Below are 22,373 nucleotides of genomic sequence, written 5' to 3'. Positions count from 1 at the left end.
CAGCCACAGAGCGCGGGTGAGGCAACAGCCTTGCTCTTTGGGGCTAGTTGGCTGCCTCCACTTGGCTCTGATTGCCAGGGCTGGAGGTGGAAATAAAAGAGAAAATGCAAAGTCGTGGGCTCAGCAGCTGCCAGCCCCGTGAGCAGGGAGGGACAGCTGTGTCCCCAGCCAGGCTGGGGGTGGGGTGGCTCCTCCTGCCAATCGGGGAGTAGGAGGGAGGGGGGTGAGCACGTCAGGACTGAACGTGCCCCGGATACCCTCCTTGCAGACACAGTCCCTGGGCTCGGGAACAGGGTGTCCTAGCTGGACGCTTGTTTCCCATTCCTTCCTTGTCTCCCCAGAATCCCCCACGATGCCTTATTGTGTACAGCTTGCCTTCCGGGGACCCCTACCCCCTTCTCGCCACAATTCCCTTCTGTGGAAACTTGCTGGGCATTCTCGGGGGGCAGGGGTGGGGTCCTCAGAGGTAGAGAGGGCTTTCTTCCCTTTTAGCACAGATAGGGCTGGTGGTTCCGTGAGGTCTGAGCCCTGGGCTGCCAGGGACACGGCCAGCATGTCCTGCCGAGCCCCTTCTCCCATAAGACAAAACCAAAACCTGGGGTGTCCTATTTATCTATTTATTTATTTATTTATTTGGGAACTTTTTGACTTAGAGATTCTACAGCCCTGCCTTCTGGAAGGCAGCTCAGCCTCCACACCAGTCGTGTGCTTGGGGAACACAGTGTCCTGTCATGTCCCATAGGATTTGGTTTGGGGTGGGAGGCAGGCACCTGGGAAGTGACCAGTGGTCCTGGTGACCTAGAATCCCTGCATGGTGGTCTCTACCCTATGCAGAGCCTAGGTGTGGGTCCCCCCACATCTTGCCTTTCACCTGAGCATGGGAACAGTCTTGAAGGGCTGCCTTGTTTGGGGAAAGCAGGAAATGGGGCCTGCACTAGCCAAGAAGAGCATTTTTATGTTGATAAGAAAGACATCCACTTTGTGCAGACCTGGCCTGCTTGAGGGCAGAGGGTTTGGCAAATGGAGGCTGACAGCTCATTCACAGCCCCCTTGGCTAGGCTCACTTGTGCAGTGAACATCTTGGGCAACTGTACACGGAAGCCCTTCAGGGAAATGTTCCTGGACCGTTCCTACCTTCTCATTAGTTTCTCTCGGATTCCAAGTCCTCATTCCTCAGGCAAACTAAGGTGGAAGGGAAGAGGAAGGGGAGGAATCTGGTTCATGTTCTGGTAACTTGGGGATTTGTTACATGTGTCTTCCTGCGGATAGACCAGGGCGTCTTTTCAGTCTGGGACTAATTTTCCTTTTCACTTCTGAGCAAGGCTTTCTTAAGCTGTGGCTGTTTGGGTCAAGCTGCTGAGCTTGTGACCACCGCAGGTGTCCCACGCTGCCTCTCTGTGGTGGTGTGTCGTGGGGTAGGCTGCTCTCACTCTGGCCTGGCCTCGATGTACCCCCCATTCCTGCCCCTGGCTTGAATGGGCTCAATCCCGGAAGCCTTAGAAATGTCTCAGAGGGAGAGGGGCCAGAGTCCAACGCTTCCCCCTGCCTCTGTTCTGCACAGAGTAGGGGTTTTAATTCTCTTCACCGCCTGGAGACGCAAGCCCTTGGGGTTGCAAGTGGGCCAGGGTACTCGGGCTATCCCAGCCCCAACTGCTGCTGGGAGGCCTCTCCCTTCTTCAGGGGAAGGAAGGCATAGGGCTCAGAGGGATGAAGAACCCCGTCTCTGCCTCCCCACCCACCCCCAGTTCTTATCATCATCGTCTTTAACAACTTGGTTGAGAAACCTTAAAAAAAAAAAAAAAAAAAAAGTAAAAGATAAATTACAGCATCTGCCGTTCCTTGTCACCCAGACTCAACAACATGAATTGTGAACATTCTGTTCTGGTTCACCTTTTCCCCCAGAGGCCGTCCTTGCCAGGAATTTGGTGTGTAGGCTTTTCCCCTCTACGTCTGTATAAATATATCCGGGAACAATAGAGGATTCAAGCAATTCTCATGGGTCCCTCGGCCACTGGCTTTTCGCCTCAGCAGGTCTGGGTTTGTGAAAGCTGTTCAGGTTCAATGCCATCTTGTGATGCTATTTAAAAAATGCACTCTCCGGTTGGTGGACCTTTAGCTGGTTTCCAGTGTTGCGGCTCACAGTATTGCAGAGAAGGCCTGGAGCCCTTGCTTTGCTCTGCTCACTGTGTTAGTCAAATGCCTTTTGGCTTTGGTTTTTCCCACCTCGGAAATGGGGTGAGGGCGGGGCACGATGGTGTGTAGTGAGAGAGGACGCCCTCGTAACTGCATTTCAGGGGTCCGTACGTCACTCCAGCTTTTTCTGATCTCGAGCTTGATGAATGGGTGTTTCTGATGGGGGACGTGGGAGGGGTTGTCTCCTCGCCGGAGGATGTGGGTGCAGGGCCAAGGGTGGCGCTGGGGATGCGGGTGGGCCTCCCTGATCCCGCTCCGTGATCCAGCTCCTGTCTTCCTCCTCAGGGTCCTGGAGACGCCACGAGCCAGCCCAGCACGGCCGCTCAGCCAGACCGGCTCCCCAGCTCCTGTACCCCGCTTCTTCAGGACTCTCTTAGCGGACAGCCCACCAGTCCTAAAGTCTGAGCCCCCCAGTTGCCACACGCGTGTCCACACACTGCACACCCCCTAGCACGTGTACATGCACGCGTGCACAGACGTGTGCAGGCACACTCAGGGATGGAGCTGCTGCTGAGGAGACTCGGAGAGCTGGTCAACGAGGAGAGTCTGGAACCTTCCGTCCAAGTGACCCGCAGTGCCGTGGGCACTGGGTCCCCTCCCTTGAGAGAGCCCAGCCTGACCTGCTCATCCAGGGGGCCCCGGCGCCTGCTGCCTCCTCCCCCCCAGTGCCCTCTCCACCAGTCACGAAATACTGCAGTCCCCGCTTGGTGGCTCAGCTACACGGGACAGACCTTTTACTCTGAGGGGCCGGCTACTGTCCCCAAACCCAGTCCGGGAACACAGACTTCTCATGCCAAAGCCGTTATGGGCAGGGGGCTGCCCAGTCCTGCCCAGCTTTGGCCCTCATCCGTCCGTCTGGGCTGGGGGCGAGGCCCTTTCACACAGGCCTCAGTAAACACGTGAGCTCGAGATGCGTCTCAAGGCTGCTCCCACTGTCTCCCCATTCCCCAAGCAGACGTTGATTTCCCTGAAGTCCGCACGGGGAACAGGCTTGGGTGCCTGGGGCCCCCTTCCTCCAGCCTAAACTGACGCCTTCCTGTATACTGAGCCGGCCACTCCCCACTGTGGGTGGTGGGACGCTCCGCCCCAAGCTGCCCCCCGCGAGGGCTCTCGGCTCTTAGGTGCCGGGGCAGAGGTGCGGAAGCCTGGCCCCATCAGTCCGGGGGTCCGGTCTGGTCGGGTGGGAGACCCATCCACCCGCGACTCCCGCTCTGGGGCAAGCCTCAGCCTCTTTTCTACTGCAACAGAAGTGAAATTTATCATCTTTTAAAAGTAATTCACTATTGAAGTAATAAACCTTTTTTAAAAGTTAAAGCTCGAGTCTGTGACAGCGTGTTTGTGGGGAAGCGGGGGGTTTCCTGGGAAGTTCTGGGCTCTTCGTCAGTAGCTCCTTTCTGGTAACTGCCAGGAGCAGCTGGGCTGCTGACTTGCCTTTCTATTGTTTTAAAATTTCAATCTTGTTTATATTTAACATTTTACATAAATACTACATGAATGCAGTTCTCGTTTAGAAAGAGTAGGCTCTCAGGCTGCTGTGATCCGTGTCCCAAGTAGCCTGCCACTTTGGCATGGAGCCTGGCTACGCTTTTTTTTCTGTGCCTCTATATACAAATCGAGGTGCCTGTAGGAAATGCTCAGTATTGTTCTGGGCTTTTGCTTTTTCTTGTTACGGAAGAAGCAGAAAAGAGCAGTGCGTAACACAAAGTGTGGGAGCCAGACGGCCTGGGTTTGAGTCTCCGCTCTGCATCTTACCACTCGTCACTTCAGGCAAGTCGTTTGACAGCTCTGTGTCTCGGGAGTGGAGAAAGTAGCTGGCTTTGTTGGAGACTGGCACTGTGCGGATTCGGGGACGTAGGACATGGAATGCTTCTAGAACACGGCTGGCACATGGGAAGGGCTATGTAAATTGGCCATCATGATCTTTCCCGTGACGATGTGTCATTCTTGGTTTTTTTCCCCACCCAAGCAGACCCTCCAGCTGTTCCTGTCTTGGACATCCTTCCCTGCTCCTCATTATTGTAAATGACAGCACAGTCTCCCTGGTACAGATGCTCACACGGTTCCTCTTGATGCACATCTACGCTGTGTCCAGTTTTCTCTTCCTGCAAACACACAGCATTCTGAAGGTCCGTCCTTCCCTGCCTAGGCAGCATCTGCGCTCCATGGGGCACCGCCTGGGGAGCTGGGATGTGTTGCCGCTACACGGGCCCTGGCAGGCTGTCTCTGGCCCAGGTGTGGAGGCAGACCCCCACCGTCCCCTGGGTGCCCCTTCAGCCTTCCGCCACTCCAAGGTGGCCCCCACCAGGGTCAGGTAGGCACAGGGCAGATCCCGCAGCGAGCCTCCGGCCCACAGTACTGTTGGGGACCCACAAAAGCAATAGCATTTCTTGGAAGATCAGCAGAAACCCAAAATTTTAGGTCAAAAAGACGTTTTCCAACCGCGCATTACTATATTCATCTTTTAGCAGTGCTGTTGCAAATGCAACTAAAAAAAAATTTTTTTTCTATTTGAAACATTTTTAATGCTGGATTGGGCTTGCGGAGGTCACCTGCAGCCCCGCCCCAGGCCACAGGGGCCCCTTCGGGCCGGGCGCAGCGTCCTTCACGTGGCAAAGGCTGCGCGCCCGTCTGGGTCCGGGAGGACGTGCGTCCCCGTCACAGGCTGGCCGGTGACGTCAGAAGTGCCGTGATGGTGTAGGCGGTGCCCGGTGATGACGTACACGTGCTATAACACGGAGAGGCCTGTGATGGCGCTGGAGGCGTGGGGATCGCCCTGCGAGAAGTCAGAGGCGACGTGATGATGTCAGAGGCAGCGTGATGACGCCAGCCTTGGGCTGGAAGCCTTGTCTTCTGACTTCTGCGCTGTGGGCGGCTGGCGCGGCAGGTGCAGACCCGGGGGTTGGGATCCGAAGGCCTTCACCTCCTCCGCGCTCCTGTGCCACCTGACCTCCCCGAGGCTTTTTGTGGAACCATCCACCCGTTCACTCCAACGTGGACATCGAGAAGCTTTCATCTGATCTTTAAGTAGCCACCCAGGATGCACTTTCCCACACACTGTGGTCCTGGACCACGTCAGGGGGCGCCTGGGTGGCTCAGTCCTTGAAGCATCTGCCTTCAGCTCCGATCATGACCCCGGGGTCCTGGAATGGAGCCCCGCGTTGGGATCCCTGCTCAGCGGGGACCCTGCTTCTCGCTCTCCTCCCTTGCCCCTCCTGTCTCTCTCTCAAATAAATAAAATCCTAAAAAACAAAATAAGACCATGTCATCACTCTTTAAACAGCCCACTGGGTCCTAAATATGATACAACCCCTGAAAAACACACACAAACCAGCTCTCCGTTAGTACACGGCCGGTCTTGAATGCCTATTTCCTTCTCCCCTAGAAGTTTAGCAAAATGTTATAGAATTTATGCCTTTAAGTATTATGAATCGCTCTGTTGTGCTTCTTTGCAGCATAAGCATCGGTAGAAGTTCGAATGAGTGTTTTAATTTCTTCCTTTGATCACAAAGGGTAACGTTTTGTTGGTCTGGACTGCCATTTTCTGTAGGTACACCACTGACGGACAACATTCCTATTTGCTAGCTACACCACAGACAAGTAAGACTCTACTGGGGGGGCGCCTGGGTGGCTCAGTGGGTTAAAGCCTCTGCTTTTGGCTCGGGTCATGATCCCAGGGTCCTGGGATCGAGTCCCACATCAGGCTCTCTGCTCGTCGGGGAGCCTGCCTCCTCCTCTCTCTCTGCCTGTCTCCTCTGCTTACTTGTAATCTCTGTCTGTCAAATAAATAAATAAAAATCTTAAAAATATATATATATAAAAAGACTCTATTGGAATGCGTCCCCCTTTTTACACATATTTTGAATTTTCTTAAATGCACAGAGTGGAATAGCTGAGTGTATGGTTCGAGGAATTGTAACATACACATTCCGGTAACCACCAGCAACCAAGTTACAGAACAATGTTATGTTCCTTCCAGATTTCCTCCTGCTTCTCCTTTGCAGGAAAACCTTCTGCTGAGGCAACCCCTGGCAACTGGATAGTTCTGCCTTTTTGACAATGTCCTCAGAACGGAATCACACAGGATATGGACTTTTAACACCGCCTCTTTCACTTGGCATCCGTCCTGAGATTCACACATGTCCTTGAGTGTGTCAACAGTTTGTTTCTCAAGAAAACAAAGCAAAACAAAAACACTTTCTCTTTCTTGCAGAGTAGAAGGCCGTTGTATGCGTATACTGGGGTTTGTAGGCATTCGGGAGTTGCAAGATATTTAAGTGTTTCCAGTTTGGGACAATTACGATCAATACCCAGGAGTGGGATTGGTGAGCCCTATGGGGACTCTGGGTTTAACCTTTGGAGGTCGTGGCTGACACTGTCGCTAGCAGCTGTCCTCTTCGGCAGCCCCACCAGCAAGGTATGAGTGCCTCCCGTGTGGTGCTTAACAACCACCACCAACATAAGCACCTTGGTAGTCAAAAAAATTTAGTCCTTCGTAGTGGAATCTCATTAAAAATATATATTTTTTATTTATTTCTTTTAGTGAGAGGGAGACCGAGCACTTGCAAGTTATGGGGTGCAGAGGCAGAGGGAGAGAGAAAAATCCTCCCACAGACTCCCCACTGAGCGTAGAGCCCCAACACCAGTCAGATCCCAGGACCCCAAGGTCATGACCGGAGCGAAAATCAGATGCTTAGGACTGAGCCACCCAGGCGCCTCTCACTGTGGTTTTTATTTGCCTGGAAATATATCTCCTAACGAGGTGAATGAGGTTTCCCCAACTGATTCATGTATCCTCGAATGACGAAACTTACTAGAAGGAGACCAAATTTACCATCATTTCCATTCTTATTTTTGTAGATGTAAGATAGAAAAAGCTTGTTGACAAAAATAAGCAACAGGGAGAGGAAGGAACGCCCCAATAGCTGTGTCGCTCAATTCTCACACCCTTGAGTCGTGGGCAAAAATCAGAGGGCCGTCTGTCACCAAAAAGTCTTTTTGCTGACCGGTCAGCTGACAAGTCTGTTTGACCTCTCTGCACAGTTGTCAAAAGCAACAAAGTGGAAAAAGCACCCATTCGCAACAGGATTGCAAAAGGATTGCTCAATCTCGAGATTCGTTCTGGAAACCAGTATTTGGGACGGTCCCTCTGGTGGGGGCGGGACAGCGGGGCTGGGAGTATGGTCTCTGCTGCCTGGGCCTGCCCTTGGGTAAACCTGCTGGTGAGAAGCTCCAGGGTCCACGCCTCCGAGTTCCCTTGAAACCTCCATTTGTTCTCTCCCGGAAGCTGAACCCAGCATGCCCCAACTTGAGTTGATAACCATTGAGGACTGTAGATTTCCCTGTGCCTGAGCCTCAACACAGATGCTTCTAACAATTCTTGCATGGAGTTCTACACGCTTCTAAAAAAAGAAAAAAAAAAAGGCAATTATCCATAAAGCATTCTGCTGGGTACGTGTCTGTCCCAAAGGAACACTGCACTGTGAACGTCTTGGTTCTGAATAGTTTCGTAAGGTTTAAGTTCATTTGTGTTCTGGTACAACCTTGGTTCATAAACACATCCAACGACTTCATTCAGGGCTCAGTGAAGAAAGTGGCCCAGCGCTGGAAGGAAGCCGTACCGACGCTTCAAAAGACCTTTGTCAGACTTCAATGTGACATCGGGTCTAAGGAATTTTCTGAGGTGTTTCCCCATCCGCTCACTTTACGTCCTAACCCCCACCTACCACATGATTCTGTTAACTTAATAGTTTTTAAAAATTTGACTCATTTTTTTTTAAGAATTGTATTTTTTTTTACTTTTTAAAGATTTTTATTTATTTATTTGACAGACAGAGATCACAAGTAGGCAGAGAGGCAGGCATAGAGAGAGGGAAGCAGGCTCCCTGCTGAGCAGAGAGCCCGACACGGGGCTCGGTCCCAGGACCCTGAGATCATGACCCGAGCTGAAGGCAGAGGCTTTAACCCACTGAGCCACCCAGGCACCCCTTAAAGAATTGTCTAAAATAAAAAAGCAGTTGTATCTCAAGTTGTGGGTCCAATGGGGCAAGTTACATGTTTTCCAGTAGCCATTAAAACTGTAACTGTTAAAGTTTAAAGCTATTCATGCAGGTACCACTAGACCTGCCCCATCTGAGAGCTCCGCACTGCTCCTTGTCGTAAGACCTGCACTCCCCCATCTTCCCACTCTGCTTGTGGAATAAGTGTTACCCCTGTACGGAGGGTTTCCCTCTCCGTCTCGCTCAGTCCTGGCCACCATCAAAGGCTCAATTCCAGCCATGCCCTCTCCTCCAGGAAGCCTCCCTGATCACTTCTGCTCACCCAGATTTCCCTCATCTTGGAATTCCCAGGACACTATCTATACCCTAAATAATACCAGAATGTTCTGGAATACCAGAAGTCCTAATTGTAGTTGCCATAAGCCCATTGTTCCTTTGTTGGCTCAGACGGCCACTCTTCCAACATTGGTTGAGAGCTCGCCACGCATGGTGCATAAAATCACTAAGGTAGGTTTCGTCATCTGAAATAAACGAGGATCATTTGTTACCTGCCATGCAGTGTAGAGCTCAAGAGTTGGTGGCCCCACGTGAGGGGTTTGGGGCTGGGGACGCTGTGTTCCAGCCCACCGTTTTGATGCTGTCTGGGTGATGCAGTGGGGTCCCTCCCTCGGAGCCTCAGCAGCCTGGCCCACCGTTCTCCAGGCTCTCTGCGTGTCCCAGGCAGTCCGTTCTCCATGGGTGGCCCGAGAGGTCTTCTTCTGAAGTGTGAACCATCACAAGGTTCCTCCCCCCACTAATGAAGCCCCTGCGGCTTTTCCCCACCTTGATGATCAAGGCCCTCTTGGGGGCTTCGAGGAATATCCCTCCCCTCCTCCTGCCGGCGGGCATGACTTCTGGGCAATTCCAGGCTGGGCCACTGGAGGGCAAGCTGTGCACACAGGTTGTTTGGAGGCCTGTGGGGTCCTGCGAATCAGCCCCGAGGGCGTTCCTTAAATTGGAGGGATGTTACCTGGGGTCACAGCCTGGCTTCAGAAAACGTGTAACCTCAAGAAATGGGATTTGGTAGAAATGACATTTTTTTCTAAGAAGTGTTTCCTTAATACTTTTCAGATTTTCAAAGGGGCCTTGACCCTTTCTAGGGTATTATAGGCAAGAGGGACACCCCAAAAATAAAAACCAAAGTCATGTGATGTTGCTTTCCCTTTGCACGCAACGGAAAGGGCTCTGGCCTTGTGTGCTGACCCCTGTTCTTCTCCAGGTGCTGGTCACCTTTGGAGAAATCTGTAACCTCTCTGAGCCTTGGGCTTCCCACCTGTGAAACGGGAGTGAAGATTGCTGCTCCATGACTGTCCGAGAACTCCCTGGCGGGATGGGGGTTGGGGATCGAAATGGATGTGTGAGCATTCTCTGTGGGGTCGGGGACTATTACAAAATTGTTAATCATCCAGCTAGCATTTATTAGGTATCTACCCAGTTGGGCACTTGCTGGATCTTAAGGGGGGGTCAAGCTGAGAGGGCTGTGTCCATGCATGCATGCATTCCTTCCTTCAACATATTTTTTCTGGGAGCTTACGATGTGTCGGGTACTCATATATATACTGGGAGTTGTCTTTGGTTGGGTCCCTCAGTCGGAGAGGCTGAGATAAAGGGGTGTCCTGAGTCAAGGGGTATCCCAGGAGGATAGAGGGGGCTCTCACAGCCCAAAGGCAGAATTCCAAGGGTTTTGGGCATGGAAGTACATTGAAACCAGGGGTGCCCAAAAGCAGTCAGAAGGGATCTACTTGGATCTGTTATGGTACCAATGTTCTCTGCCTCGGAAATGTGGTGGTGGGTAAAGCAGGAGAGGTCCTGCCCTCACAGGCTTGCATTCTAGTTGGGGAGACAGCAAACAACTAAAGGAAAAAGTCAGATACCTCCAGAGAGTGGTGAAAGTCAGGAAAGTGATAAAAGCAAGATGGCATGATGAGAGAGGGCTACTAGGAGTGTTTCTAGAAGTGTCCTCTGAGGGTGCCATTGATGCTGATCCCTGAGGGATCTGAAGGAACCAGGAAAAGAGCACTTTAGGAGTTGGGACTGGATGTGCAAAGGCCCTGAGGTAGCAAGATGCAGACCAGAAACAAGTGGGCTATGGCTGGAGTATAATAAGCCACGAGGGTGGGGAACTGGAAGGAGATGAGATGGAGGGTCAGGCAGGGACTTGATCCCTGTAGTTTGGATTGTCAGCATAATGGGAGCCACTGGAGGGCTTTAAGTTGGGGAGTGACATGAGGGCTGTTCTGCTGTGTGGAGAGAGCAGTGGGGATAGGTGTGGTGCAGAAGGATCCAGCAGGAGGCACTCTAGGCTATAAAACCTCTCCAGCTCCCTGCCCCTTGCCACAGGACCCTCAAAGCACCCCTGCAACGGCTGGGACAGGAGAATCAGGCCGCTTTTGCAGGCAAGGAAACTGAGGTACGTCGTATGCCTCTCCTGCCTTCTGGCTTTCTAAGTGACCTCCTTCGGGGAGGGCGCATCCTTGCAATCCAGGCCCCCTGAGGACCTGTCCTTCCCAGTTTGATCCCTGTGTGTAAGCATCGGGTCCCGCTGGTCCTCCTTCCTTGGACTCCACGCTCCTGAGGCTGGGCACTGGGTCTGTGGGGTCCCCGCTGCGTCCCCAGCACCTGGTCAGGTGTGTGTGCCAATGAGGCTTCGTTGAATAAAGGAAGGAATGATCCGGGAGTAGCCGAGCTGGGGGGGAGGGGGCGTGACCTGCGGTGAGGAGAGCGCGAGTGCAGGTCGCGGCCACCAGGGGGCGCTGCGGGACCGAGCCACGACTGTACTTCAAGACTGGCTAAATTGTAGGTAAAAACCGAAAACGTGATGGACGGGGACTGCACAATCTGTGCTCCCTTGTACGCTTGCGTTGAACAAGCCGACAGTTTGCACACAGAAAGATGCCCTGCAGTATATCTGTGTGACGTTAAGGGGGCCGTGAAGATGGGAACTAGCGAAGTCCGCAGAAGCCAGGATTGGCCAAGGGGAAGGGATTGTGATTCTTTCAGTCTGGGGGGTGGGACTCGCCTCCAGCGGGGCTCCTGTGTCTCCCGGGGAATTCCCATGAGCGCAGGGCCCGGGCCGTCCGGCTGCGCTTGGTCCCCCTGTCCTGATGAACACTTTCGATGCCCATCAGATAGAACATGTCAGAGCAGAGCTGGGCCCTGGTGTACAGCTTCCTCTCGGAAAAACAGGTTGTTGCTAATGTTGACTGAGAGCCTACTGTGTGCGGTGAGTGAGCTTGCTTCGGTCCCCTCGATGTGAGCTTGCTTCAGTCCCCTCATCACCCAAATGAATGGCTTTGTCGTCCTCATCTGGTTTTACAGATGAAGAAAGTAGGGCCACAGAGCAAGAGAGTAAATGTCCAAGGTCTTACGGCGGGTCAGAGTCCCAGCCGAGATTTGAATGTGGACAGCCAAGTCTGCCCCTGCCCTAGACGCTCCCTTTTTGTCCCGTTCCGCTCACCAGGACTCATCACTGGTGCTGGTGACCAGGAACTCCTGCTTTCTCTTATCCTTCCTGGAATCCCACGGGGGAAACCAGCTTGGAGGAATGTCCTTTCCAACCAAAGGGACAGGCAGGTCCTGGCTCTGGAGAGTCTGTGAAGGTGGAGAAGTGAAAGGGGATGGCCAGGCTCGTTTCCCCCAGCCACGACCCCGAGTCCATCTAGCAGGGGGCCCTGCCCACCAGGGATGGGCCCGACCACTGTGGAAAGGCTCCCAGCAGGGGAACATTCAGGCTCATCACAGAGAGGTTGAGAATGAAGAAGAGGCGTAAGAATAAACATTTCTAAAAATAGTACTTGGCTCTCCAAACCCCACAAGGAAACTTGAAAGAGAGGGCAGCAGAGGGGGGCAGGCGCGGGGTGGGAAGCCGCCCAGGACTTCTGACTAGGGTCCACTGCTTCGGTTTGGAAGGGGGACGTCCTGCTTCTCTGACCTCCTTCTCTGTGGGTCAGAAGCCAGCTCCCCGGGGGGCCCGGGCCGGCTGTGTCTTCCCAAGGGTGAAGGCCAAATGGCAAGATCTTGAAGTCCAGAGTCATGAGTGCCTCCAAATTTCATGGCACATTTGTCACAAAGCCTTCGTTACACCCCAGTTGACAACATTCAGAAGTGCTTGGCTGGGGAAACAGGCGGGCCTTCAAGACAGAGCCGTTTGCACTCCGCATTAAGCCACAGATGTGAGCCACACTGGCCATGAGGCACATTTCTGCAAACGAGGTCTCATTTACCTCCTCGACTTCCATGACAGAATGGGACTTCCTCTCCCCCAGGGAAAGCATTTCAGCAGATGGGCTGGAATGATGAGCTGCGGAGGCCATGAGAGCGGAGGCCGGGCCCGCGGCAGTTTTCCAGAACCGTGGAACATTCTTCTGGTCTCTGGGATCTTCTGTCTGTTTCCATGACCCACCCCATCTGCTCATCCTGGGGCAGCAAGATTTCTTCCATTTTAGGGGACGGAGCCTCCCTGAGGAGACACTAGCGTCTCTGGATCCTGTTTCATGGTGTGCCTGGATCTGTGGTCTCTGGCCGTGGCCCCAACAGCTGTTCGAGGGAAGGACATGGCTTCTCCCATGATATCAGCCCTGGAGATCAGGCAGGCGGCGGTGCCTGGAGGCTAGAGCCGTTTGCTGACAAGCCTGGATTCACTGTGTCCCTCAGGCAAGTCACTTTGACCCCTCTGTGTCCCGGCCAACTGGAATTAGAATTCCTGCCCCGTTCATTTCCCAGGCCCTCATGAGGATAGTCAAAGAGGACATTTTATGCAGCTCAGGCTGAAAAGAGTTTGAGAAGGTTTTGAAACACGTTTGCAAAGTAGTCTTGGAACAAACCCGAACACGTAAGACACAGTTTCCCGAAGGACGAGGTCTAGTGGAGCTGAGCTGTAATACCGGCCGTCACCAGGAGGTGTCACTGTCAACACGAGCAGGTGAGTCCTTCCTGTGGCTTTTCGCTCTGTGTAAGCCCATCGTCTTTCAAGGACGGACGTAGATCAGTGCAGGTGAGTTCAAATGCCCACAGACCCAGCAGCTGTGTTAATAAGCCTGGATGGCCAGGTGTTTAGTAGGGTAGCTTGAATGCTAGCCAGACGGTGGAGGTATGTCCTGCACAGAGCTTGGCTGGACAGCCAGGGGTGTGGGGGGTTAGCAGATGCTTTGCCTGCCCCAAAGCAACCCTTTGTTGACATTTTTTTTTTTTTTAAAGATTTTATTTATTCACTTGACAGAGAGAAATCACAAGTAGATGGAGAGGCAGGCAGAGAGAGAGAGAAGCAGGCTCCCTGCTGAGCAGAGAGCCCGATGCGGGACTCGATCCCAGGACCCCGAGATAATGACCTGAGCCGAAGGCAGCGGCTTAACCCGCTGAGCCACCCAGGCACCCTTTTTTTTTTTTTTTTTTTCTTTGTTGACATTTTTAAAGGTACACAACTGACACCATTATGGCTAAGACTGATGGAAATAAGCAACATTGTGGAAGTGTACTGTCCGACCCGTGCTTGTGTGTTGTGCTCTGGGTGAGTGACTCCCTCCCATCCCCCCTGCCCAGGGCTGCCTTTATGTCATCTGAGAACCTGGCTTTGCCTTGAGTCATGCTGACGGCTGGCTTATTAGGATGTAGGCAATTGCTGCCAAGTCTTTCAATTTTTTTTTTTAAATTTTCAAAAGAAGATGGTTTTTAAAAATGTAAAATTTCTTGATTTTTAACTATTGGCAAAAAATACCAATTAAATAAAATACCATGTGGGCCAAATGAAATGCATCCTGGACAACACTTTGTCAGTTTTTGAGCAGTACGCGCCTTTGCTTGTGAGTTATATGATCTACGCATGCATATTTGTGGCCAGAAACCTCTTCCTGGAGGTGTGTATGTGGGTGTCTTTCATTAGCCAGATTCATGGGATGTGTTTATCTTATATAAAACCAGTAAAATAGATCTTACTTTGGGGTTTATCAGCAGTAACAGTGAACACGCAGGTTTCTAGAGTCAGAACTGGGTGTGAATCCCGGATCTGATATTTACTAGCTGTGTGACCTTAGGGAAGTCACTTAACCTCTCTGAACCTCACCATCTTCATCTATACAAAGGGGACTAATACAAATACCAGTGCAGTAGCCACGGGTAGTGTGTACACCACATATTTCTAATTTTCGTTTTCCAGGCACATGGGGGGATGATGTTTTCCTGACCCCCTTGTGGCTGGATGGGGTCCTGTGACTCCTACAAGAGTGGGACATTACTTTTCATGCTATGTGGGCTGCAGCATTTAACTGCTAGTGTGTGATCCTTCAGAGCTCCTTTTTCCTCTGCTCCATCAGTGTAGGTCCCGGAATGAGGACTGTGCAGGGCACAGCCCCAAGCTGACTTCTACAGAATGAGCAAGAAATCAGCCTTCTCTGTTTCAAGCTGCGAAGATCCGTGGGGTTGTCTGTTCCCACAACATGCATAACCCGGACCGTCCCAACTGGTACAACCTGCTTCCAGAAATGCAGGGAGGGTTCAGTGAAATAATGCCCCGAAGGGGGTTAGTGCGGTGTCTGGCACGTAACGAGGACACAATAAATGTGGGGAGGCTTCTCGGTTCATTCAAGCCATGTTTGGCCCTATTCTAGGCACTGGGGATAGAGTAGGGAACAAAACCGACCCAGGTTCCTGACCCCCTGAGCTGCCAGTCTGCTGGCATGGGGGCGTCTCCTCCCTTGGCTGGGTGCACGGGGAAAAGGGGCCACTCACTTTGTTCTGGGCCCATGGGGGAGTGAAAGCAAGTCTGCAGATACCATCGGTAGCGCAAGCTGGGATTGGGGAGCTCCTCCATTTCAACGAGGAGCGGGTAGATTGTGACCGTTTCCAGCCAGGTCACCCCGGGCTGCCCATAGTGACGTCAGTAACAGAGCCCGGCCTTGGGCAGAGGCCAGTATCGACTTTGCCTGGGGAGCAGGCAGAATGGCTGGGTATCTTTGCTCCTAACCCAGAAACTGTGCTGAAAGGGGGACATCAGGCATTTCTAAAAGGGCACTAACATTTTTCAAATGCCTTTGTATGTGCTTAGGGCTCACCTTATGTCCTTCAGTCCCACCAGATTCCTCCTCCAAGGAGGAATTCCCCGCATTTTACAGCTGAGGAAGTTGAGGCTCAGAGAGGTCAAGTGAGCTCTCAAAAGCTGCACAGCAAGGTAGCTTGGAGGGCAGCTGGGATTCAAACGCCACTCTTCCTCCAGATCCTGTGTGTGTCCTCCGTGCTAATCTCTCGCGATACTCTTGGGGACAGAGGAGAACGCGGACACCGTAGTCCTGGTCTCCCTTCCCTTCTCAAGGAGATCCCCAGCCAAGGCGATCTTTGTGCGTTCTGGTTTTGATTATTTTTACCCTGTTGACTGAGCACCTCTTGTGTGTCTGGCCCTGCAAGTCACTGGACCTGTATCCCCTCATTCCGTGCTCACAGCGACCCATGGCAGTCACTGCCCTTATCCCCACTCCACAGAGGAGGCCACTGAGGCTCGCAGATATGCCCTGTGTAGCCAGGTGGCCAGATGGTATAGGGCAGCCTGGGCAGCTGAGGAGGTACAGAGCTCTGGAGGCAGAGAGGGGGGTCAGAGGGAGGTAAAGGGTCATCGAGCTTTAGGTGCACGCCCCCTGGGGGCCAGTTGGCAGGGATCTACCTTGGCTTGTTGTCTCTGGCCATGACCCCTGGGCAGTGAGAATTCTGGGGTAACTCCAGGTCATGTCCCAGGGGAAAGGAATGGCCTTGGACCAGACCAGAGGGTGCAAGCTAGTGGCCTATAGACATGTTGACTTTGGCTCACACAGTGTTTAAAGTGTGTGTGTGGGGGGGGAACAAAAACTAAATTAGTGGCCAATACTTAAAACTCAAGGGATTTTGTATAAAATCTGCTTTTCAGAAATGACAAGATCTAGCCACACAGGGCCCTCATGCGCGCCTGGCCGCCGTTCCTGGGTAGTCGCAGCTCAGAAAGGATGGGGATTCTGGGTCTTTGCTGGGGCCAGGCTTGCTTCTAAATCCTGCCTCATGGGCCTTGGAGCCCACACCTTGCCCCGAGCCTGACCTCTGGGAACAGACTTGTAGAAGCCGGCGGAGGGCTGGCCCGGACACGGGAAGGCGTCCGCAGCGACACAGAGGGCCCTGAGTCAGGGATGGACATGAGGATGGAAGCAGAGGTCGGAGGGATGGACCTGGGGATGGGGAGGGGCCGGGAGCCGAGGGACACGGGAGCCTGGAGAAACCGGGAAGGACAAGGGACCGATGGTCCCCGAGAGCCTCCCGAAGGAGCAGTCTTGGTGACACCTGGATTGTGACCTCTGACCTTCCGAACCACAGGCGAATAAAGACACGCTGCTTTAGGCCGCTGAAGGCATGGTTACTTGTCCTGGCGGCCTTAGGGAATGAGCACGGGGAGGGCCCCCCGCGGCTGGTGGCGTAGACCCGAGGTCTCACCCCTGCCCAGCGTAGGCACCTCTCTCTGCAAAGTCATTTCATCTCAGTGACGCTATGAGAAAGTGAGGCACAGAGAGGGTGAGCCACCTGGCCTGGGTCACACAGCCCGTGGGGGCTCCGTGCGCACTGGAACCTGGGCTGTGGGGCTCCAGGCCTGCCTTCCTGGCTCCCGCTGCTTTTTATCACTCAAGGTCAGAAGCGCTTCATTTTCTCTGTGCTGGGCCTTGGCCATTTGTCCCTGGCCCGGAGGGCGAGCCTGTGGCCTGCCCCTCCTCGGGCTTCTGGCGGGGTTCCCCGACGGACGGCGTTGGCGGGAGTGGGAGGGCATGGGAGGAATGTGGCTCCCAGGGCCCTCCCTGCTCCCGCGGCCTGTGGCTGGTCCGGCCTCTGCAGGCCTGGCGTCTGCCCTGCCCTTGAACTGCGGCCAGCTCCTGCCCGGCCCCCTCCTCAGGCCCCGCACCCCTGGCCCGGCATCGTGTCCTCTCCCCCGGCCACTTCCCCCACGTCCCCGCGGCTACTGGTCCCTGGGCGCCTCCATGTCCCTGCCCAGCACTGCCCACATCTCTGTCAATAGTTTCCTTGATGAAAACTTCTCGAACCACGAACCCCAGGCCCTGGATTCCATTTCCTGCTTTGGGGGGGCCATCGCAGCTGGTCCACACCGTCCCATCGTGGGGTGGTTTTATGAGCCCATTTTACAGAGGAGGCAACACAGGCCCAGAGAGGTTGAGTCACTCCCTGCGGTGACCAGCTGGCTTGTGATAGGGCCGGGATCTGAGCTCAGGCCGGCCTGTGCCCTGCCCCCCAACCGGGTGCCCCCTGCCGCCAGCCTTGGGCTTCCTCCTCTGTGAAATAAAGGGGAAACGTAATAACTACCCGAAGCGTTGCTCTGTAGACAGGGCTGGTCTTCGTACCCACCCCACACCCCCGCCCGTCTAGAAATGATGGCTTGGCCCCCTTTGCTCCGAGGCTGACCCCGGATGGTTAAGCTCTAGGCCCCGGATGGTCCTCACAAAGCCGACACCTGTACGGTCTTCTCGCATCTTCTCAAGCCCACCCAGGCTCCTCGCGTCCTCCAGCTGTCCTCCAGCTGTCCATCAAGCTTTCCCTCAGTGCCGGGCAGACCTCCGGGCCGTCCTGGCCGTTGTCAGACACTCCGCGGCATTCCTGGCCTCGGCCCACTAGATGCCAGCAGTGCCCAGCCGTTGGTGGCGACAACCCAAAGAACCGGTTCCAGACAGCGCCCGATGTCCCCTGGGGTAGAATCACCCCTGCCTGAGAACCACCGGTTTTGACTCTGACATTTCATTGTGTTTGGAGCAAAGAGGTTTTTCAAAGTGGGACTTCACCGGGCCCTCCTCCCCGCCCCAAAGTGTCCCCAGAAATATTCGTCATGTGAGCCCGACTTCTGGTTGCCCCCTTGACTCTCCAAAAGCCCTTTCTGTCTTTGCAAAGGGGGTGTCCGCTGTCTCTTTCTCCGCCCACCCAAAGCCTGGGTTTGCCCGGCTCCGGAGGAGCCCCTCCCAGAATCCTGTTCCTTCTGAACTTTGGCAAATGTTTCTTCCACTCCCAAGGACCCAGAGGAGTTGCAAAATGGGATTTCCTCCAGACGCTCTTCCTCGACCTCTTTGCCCCTGGAGGGAATTAATTTCCTGAAAGAAAAAAAAAATCATTGCCTGTCTCCTCCGTGCCGCTAGCTCACTGTGTCACGGGACTGGAGTCAGTGGGCTGCTCCTCCGTGCCCCCTGGTTTGGGGGAGGGAGCCGGGAGCCCAGCAGCTGTCCTGAAACCCTCTCCCTGCCATCTCCCAACGCCCTGTGAGCTTTGTCATTGAAGAGGCAGGACACACATGGGGCCCCAAGATATCCATCCGTCTCCTCATTTGCAAGCACTGAATGAAATCGTTCAGCATTTCCCGACAGCGCAGAATGCAGCAACTCCAAATGAGCTGTTTATGGGCCATTTTTTTTCAGCATTACTTGCATATTATAATTAAGAGATAATGTCAGTGGAATAGAACATTGTCACCGGGTAATGGTCTCCCGCTGCTTCCGAAATGTCAAGGCAAAGTCACAGCATTTATCAAAAATAAATGTTGGCGGGAAGACACGACGTTTGTTTTCACAGCGGGGACATTAATCCCAGGACAACGATATGGCAATGTCTTTATTTCTCTTTTCCGGAGTGACGGATGCCAGCGATGAGCCCGTCTGATGGATGTAGGGTCTTGCCAGGTTGGCGGGGGGGGGGGGGTGCATTGGGGCAGAGGTGCCCGCGGCCTGGCCCAGTGGCCACGTTTGGGTGGGGTTGGCTGTCTTCAGCCGCAAATTCGCTCTGCATCGGTGTGTGCCGGCAGTGGCCTGTCGGGGGTTGGGGGGGGGTCCTGGCTCCCGATTGGGCAGGGCGTCTTCTGCAGCTGGAGGCGGCCTGCTGATTGGGTGGGGAGAGGGTGGACGTTTGGCAGAGGTCCTCCTTCCGGCCCCTGCGCTGGTCCCTGGGGAGTGGGCACCATGATGGAGAGACCTACCCTGGGGCAACCCCGGTTTCTGCATCGCTGCCCAAGCGGGAGCTGGCCCGAGAAGGGGCTGCTGAGACACTTGGCCCCCTGTCGCTGCTGGCGATCGGGGACCCGCTGCCCTGAACTTTGGCACGGGGACCTGTAGCTCTGCAGGCCGCCTGCACGGCTGTGCCGGCCGGGTCGCCTGCCACGCTGACAGCTCCTCAGCACCGCTGCCCCGAGTGATCTTTCTCAAGGGCACAGCTGATCCTACAGCTGATCCCGAAATCCCCCTGGGCCCTCCAGTCAAAGTCCCATCCTCTCAAAGGTTCCAACACAGCTTTCCCAAAGTCCGTGCAGTTCCTCTAAGGGCTGGCTCCGTTTCCACCCCAGCAGAGGCCTCTATCCTTTCTTTCCTCCTGGGGCGTCCTTCTATGCTCCTGCCAACACACGACCCTCAGCGTGGCTGCCTCCCATTTCTTCAGGCCTCCATTCCATCCACTCCTCCTCCAGGAAGCCCTCCCTGACTCCCAAGCCTTGGATATGTGCTTCCCCCCGTGGCCCCTACACTTTAGCCCTTCTATGAATCACACCAACATGACTGCTTGGGTCTCGGTCCGTGGACCCCTTTCGGCTCTGGGTGGCATGAGGGCAGCTCTGTTCCTGGAGGCACACTCGGTGTTGAATAATACGTGTCTGTTGCCACAGGTGAATCATGAATAAACGGAGTGAGGCCTTTTATGTGAGTTTGTATGAGTCACTTATCGGCAGAATAACGCTGCGTAACAAATTGCCCCAAATATCGTGACCTCACAAGAGAAGCATTTCTTTGACTCATGAGTTTGCAGACCAGCCATTGAGGTGAGGCATGGCTGGCTGTCTTCTGTCTCAGCCGGGCACAGGTGCACGTCTGGGGTGGCCGGCTGGTGGCTGACAGAGAGACGGTGACCTCAGCTGGGGTTATGGGTGGGGGGACTCTGCACTGCTTTCCTGGTCTCTCCTCAGTGGCAGGCCTGGTGTGGCCTCGCGGGAAACCAGCACCCCTGCCCCGTACTTCCATGGGCAGGGGTGAGTCTCCTGGTCGGTTCAGACCCGAGAGCCAGGGAAATAAACTTTCCCTCCTTAGTGCGAGGAACTGAAAGCCACGGGGCTAAGGGCGCAGAGACGGGGTGGAACGTGGAATTTCATGGCATTGGGATCCTCAAGGCGATCTGTCATGGTTTGAGTCAAGTTCTTACAAGACACAGCAGGTGGCTAGAAAGTGCCGCACACCTGCATTGATTCCTCTGATGGCCGCACAGGCGGCGGGGTGCTGGCGTGCGTGTGTTTATCGTGGTGGCACAAAATGTGTCGTCTCTCCCCTATGTAGCACAGGCCAGCAGTGTTAGATGCATTCACAAGGTTGTCAAACCTCCGGAACCCTTTTCATCTATCAAAGCGACACCCTGTCCCCCTGAAACACCAGCACCCCAGCCCCTCCCCCACCGCCCCCGCGCCCAGCCGCCATCCTGTCTCTGTGACCGCGACGCCTCCGCCTGCCTCGTGTCTCGTTCAGCCCCTCTGCGAGGAAGCCCGAAGGCGGCGGGGCTCCCCGGTTGGAGGTGCTGTGTTGGAGCCTCGTGGCGGGAAGCCTTCGGGACAAGAACAGGGGTCCGCACATCTGATAGGGCATCGGGTACATGGGGCGCGCTCCGGGGTCCAGTGGTCCTGCTTAGAGCCCAGCTCTGCTGCCTCCTCATTGGGTTTTCCCAGACGAGTCACTTGCTCGGATGCTCAGTTTTGTCCTCTGTGAAATGGGTATACTAATGGTGTTGCTTCGTAGCGAGGAAGGACGAAATGAGCACAGACAGTGCCTGGCACATGAACTGAGTCAAGAACACCCACGTGCTGTTTTAGGCGAAGTTCTCATCTGCTGGTCATGCCTTGGACTCCTCCCCCACGGCTCCCCCACGCCATTCCCAGGGGTAGCATGTGTTGTAGCTGACAGGTGGCTGAGGGAGATGACTTTATTCTCTCTCAGAACAGACCCAGAGCGGATCAGTGCCAGGGAAGCCCCAGGGAGGGCTGGGCTGGAAATCGGGGGCCAGCCTGGGGGTCAGCAGGGGTCAGGGCCGCTGCCGGTGGGGCCGTGCCTCCGTGGGCAGGGCAGGAGGGAGGTTTTCTGCCTCCGCAGATGTTCAACGCCCTGATTCAGAGGCCTCCCCGGCCAAGCCTCCTCTTCCCCTGCGCAGATGCAATTTGGGCCCGGCAGGAAGAGAGAAATGAGCTTGCATAATAGAGGAACATTTGGTTCTTTCGGCTGGGCCTGGAGAGGGGGAAGGTTTTTTGTGCTGAAGTGTGCAGCGCGGGGGCAGACTGGAGAGGTTTCCTGCTGCCAGGCAGGGGGGGAGCCCAGTCCACCCGGGGGCGGGGGGGGGTGGTGGTGCCGGTGCTGAGGGCCAGATGGACGTGGTGGGGAGGGGGGCTCCCCCACCCCGCGGGGGAAGGGCGGACAGGGAGGGGGCATGGGGCTCTGTGACTTTGCTATTTTCAGAGACAGGAGAGAGGGTTCAAGGCAAACCACACAGAGCAGCACTGTGGCCTCAGGGATGCTGGGCCAAGCACGCAGCCGCAGCCGGCTGTCCGTCTGTCTTGGGGCCCTTCAGGACACTTCCTTCTCAGCCCAGAGAGATCTGTGACCTCAGCGCAGAGCTGACCCTGAACGTCCTGATCCAGGGGGATGGGTTTGAGCCGCCAAGGTGAGCCCTCCCCAGGACCACAGGGCTGGGCAAGAGAGAGAGAGAGACAGACAGACAGACAACTGAGCATAGACTGGCCAAGATCAGTAGGTCAGTCCCCAGATGTGCCAGTTTCCAGATGTGCCACCCCCACCCATAACTGGACCCCTGGCTCTGCTGTTTGTCAGGGGATTGAGATGGGACAGTCACCCCTGCCACCTGGGGGGTGGGGTTTGAGGCCAAGAAGGGGACACAGTCATGACTCTCCAAGGGCTATTGTAATTCTTGATGCGATGTTCATGTCCCTGACCTGGTTTAGGCCTTGTGACAATGTAGAGAGCTTGGGGGCAGTGTCTCGTCTTCGGGTAAGTATTTGCTGGGTGCCTCCCACTCCGGGCCCTGTTTTAGGTGCTGGAGGAGCCACAGGGAGCAGAGCTGATGAAGAACCTTGTGCTGAGGGAGCGGGGAGGTGACCCTCTGGGGGTAAAG

The 22,373-nt window shown here is 54.7% G+C and overlaps 1 protein-coding gene across 2 annotated transcripts in view; it reads left to right on the top strand.

Moving 5' to 3' along the window:
- Positions 1 to 3,507, top strand: part of SCARB1 (scavenger receptor class B member 1) — a 68,232-nt gene extending 64,725 nt beyond the window's left edge. For both annotated transcript variants that reach the window (XM_059138819.1, XM_059138818.1), the window contains one exon: positions 2,479 to 3,507. In XM_059138819.1, coding sequence (XP_058994802.1) covers positions 2,479 to 2,598 — 120 coding nt within the window. In that variant the 3' untranslated portion in view covers positions 2,599 to 3,507. The remainder of the gene's footprint in view (positions 1 to 2,478) is intronic.
- The last annotated feature ends 18,866 nt before the right edge of the window (positions 3,508 to 22,373 follow it).

This window comes from Mustela lutreola, chromosome 11 (genome assembly GCF_030435805.1).
Source record: "Mustela lutreola isolate mMusLut2 chromosome 11, mMusLut2.pri, whole genome shotgun sequence".
NCBI classification, from domain to species: Eukaryota; Metazoa; Chordata; class Mammalia; order Carnivora; family Mustelidae; genus Mustela; species Mustela lutreola.
Note: the sequence above shows the minus strand (reverse complement) of the source record. Positions and strands in the feature narration are given on the sequence as shown.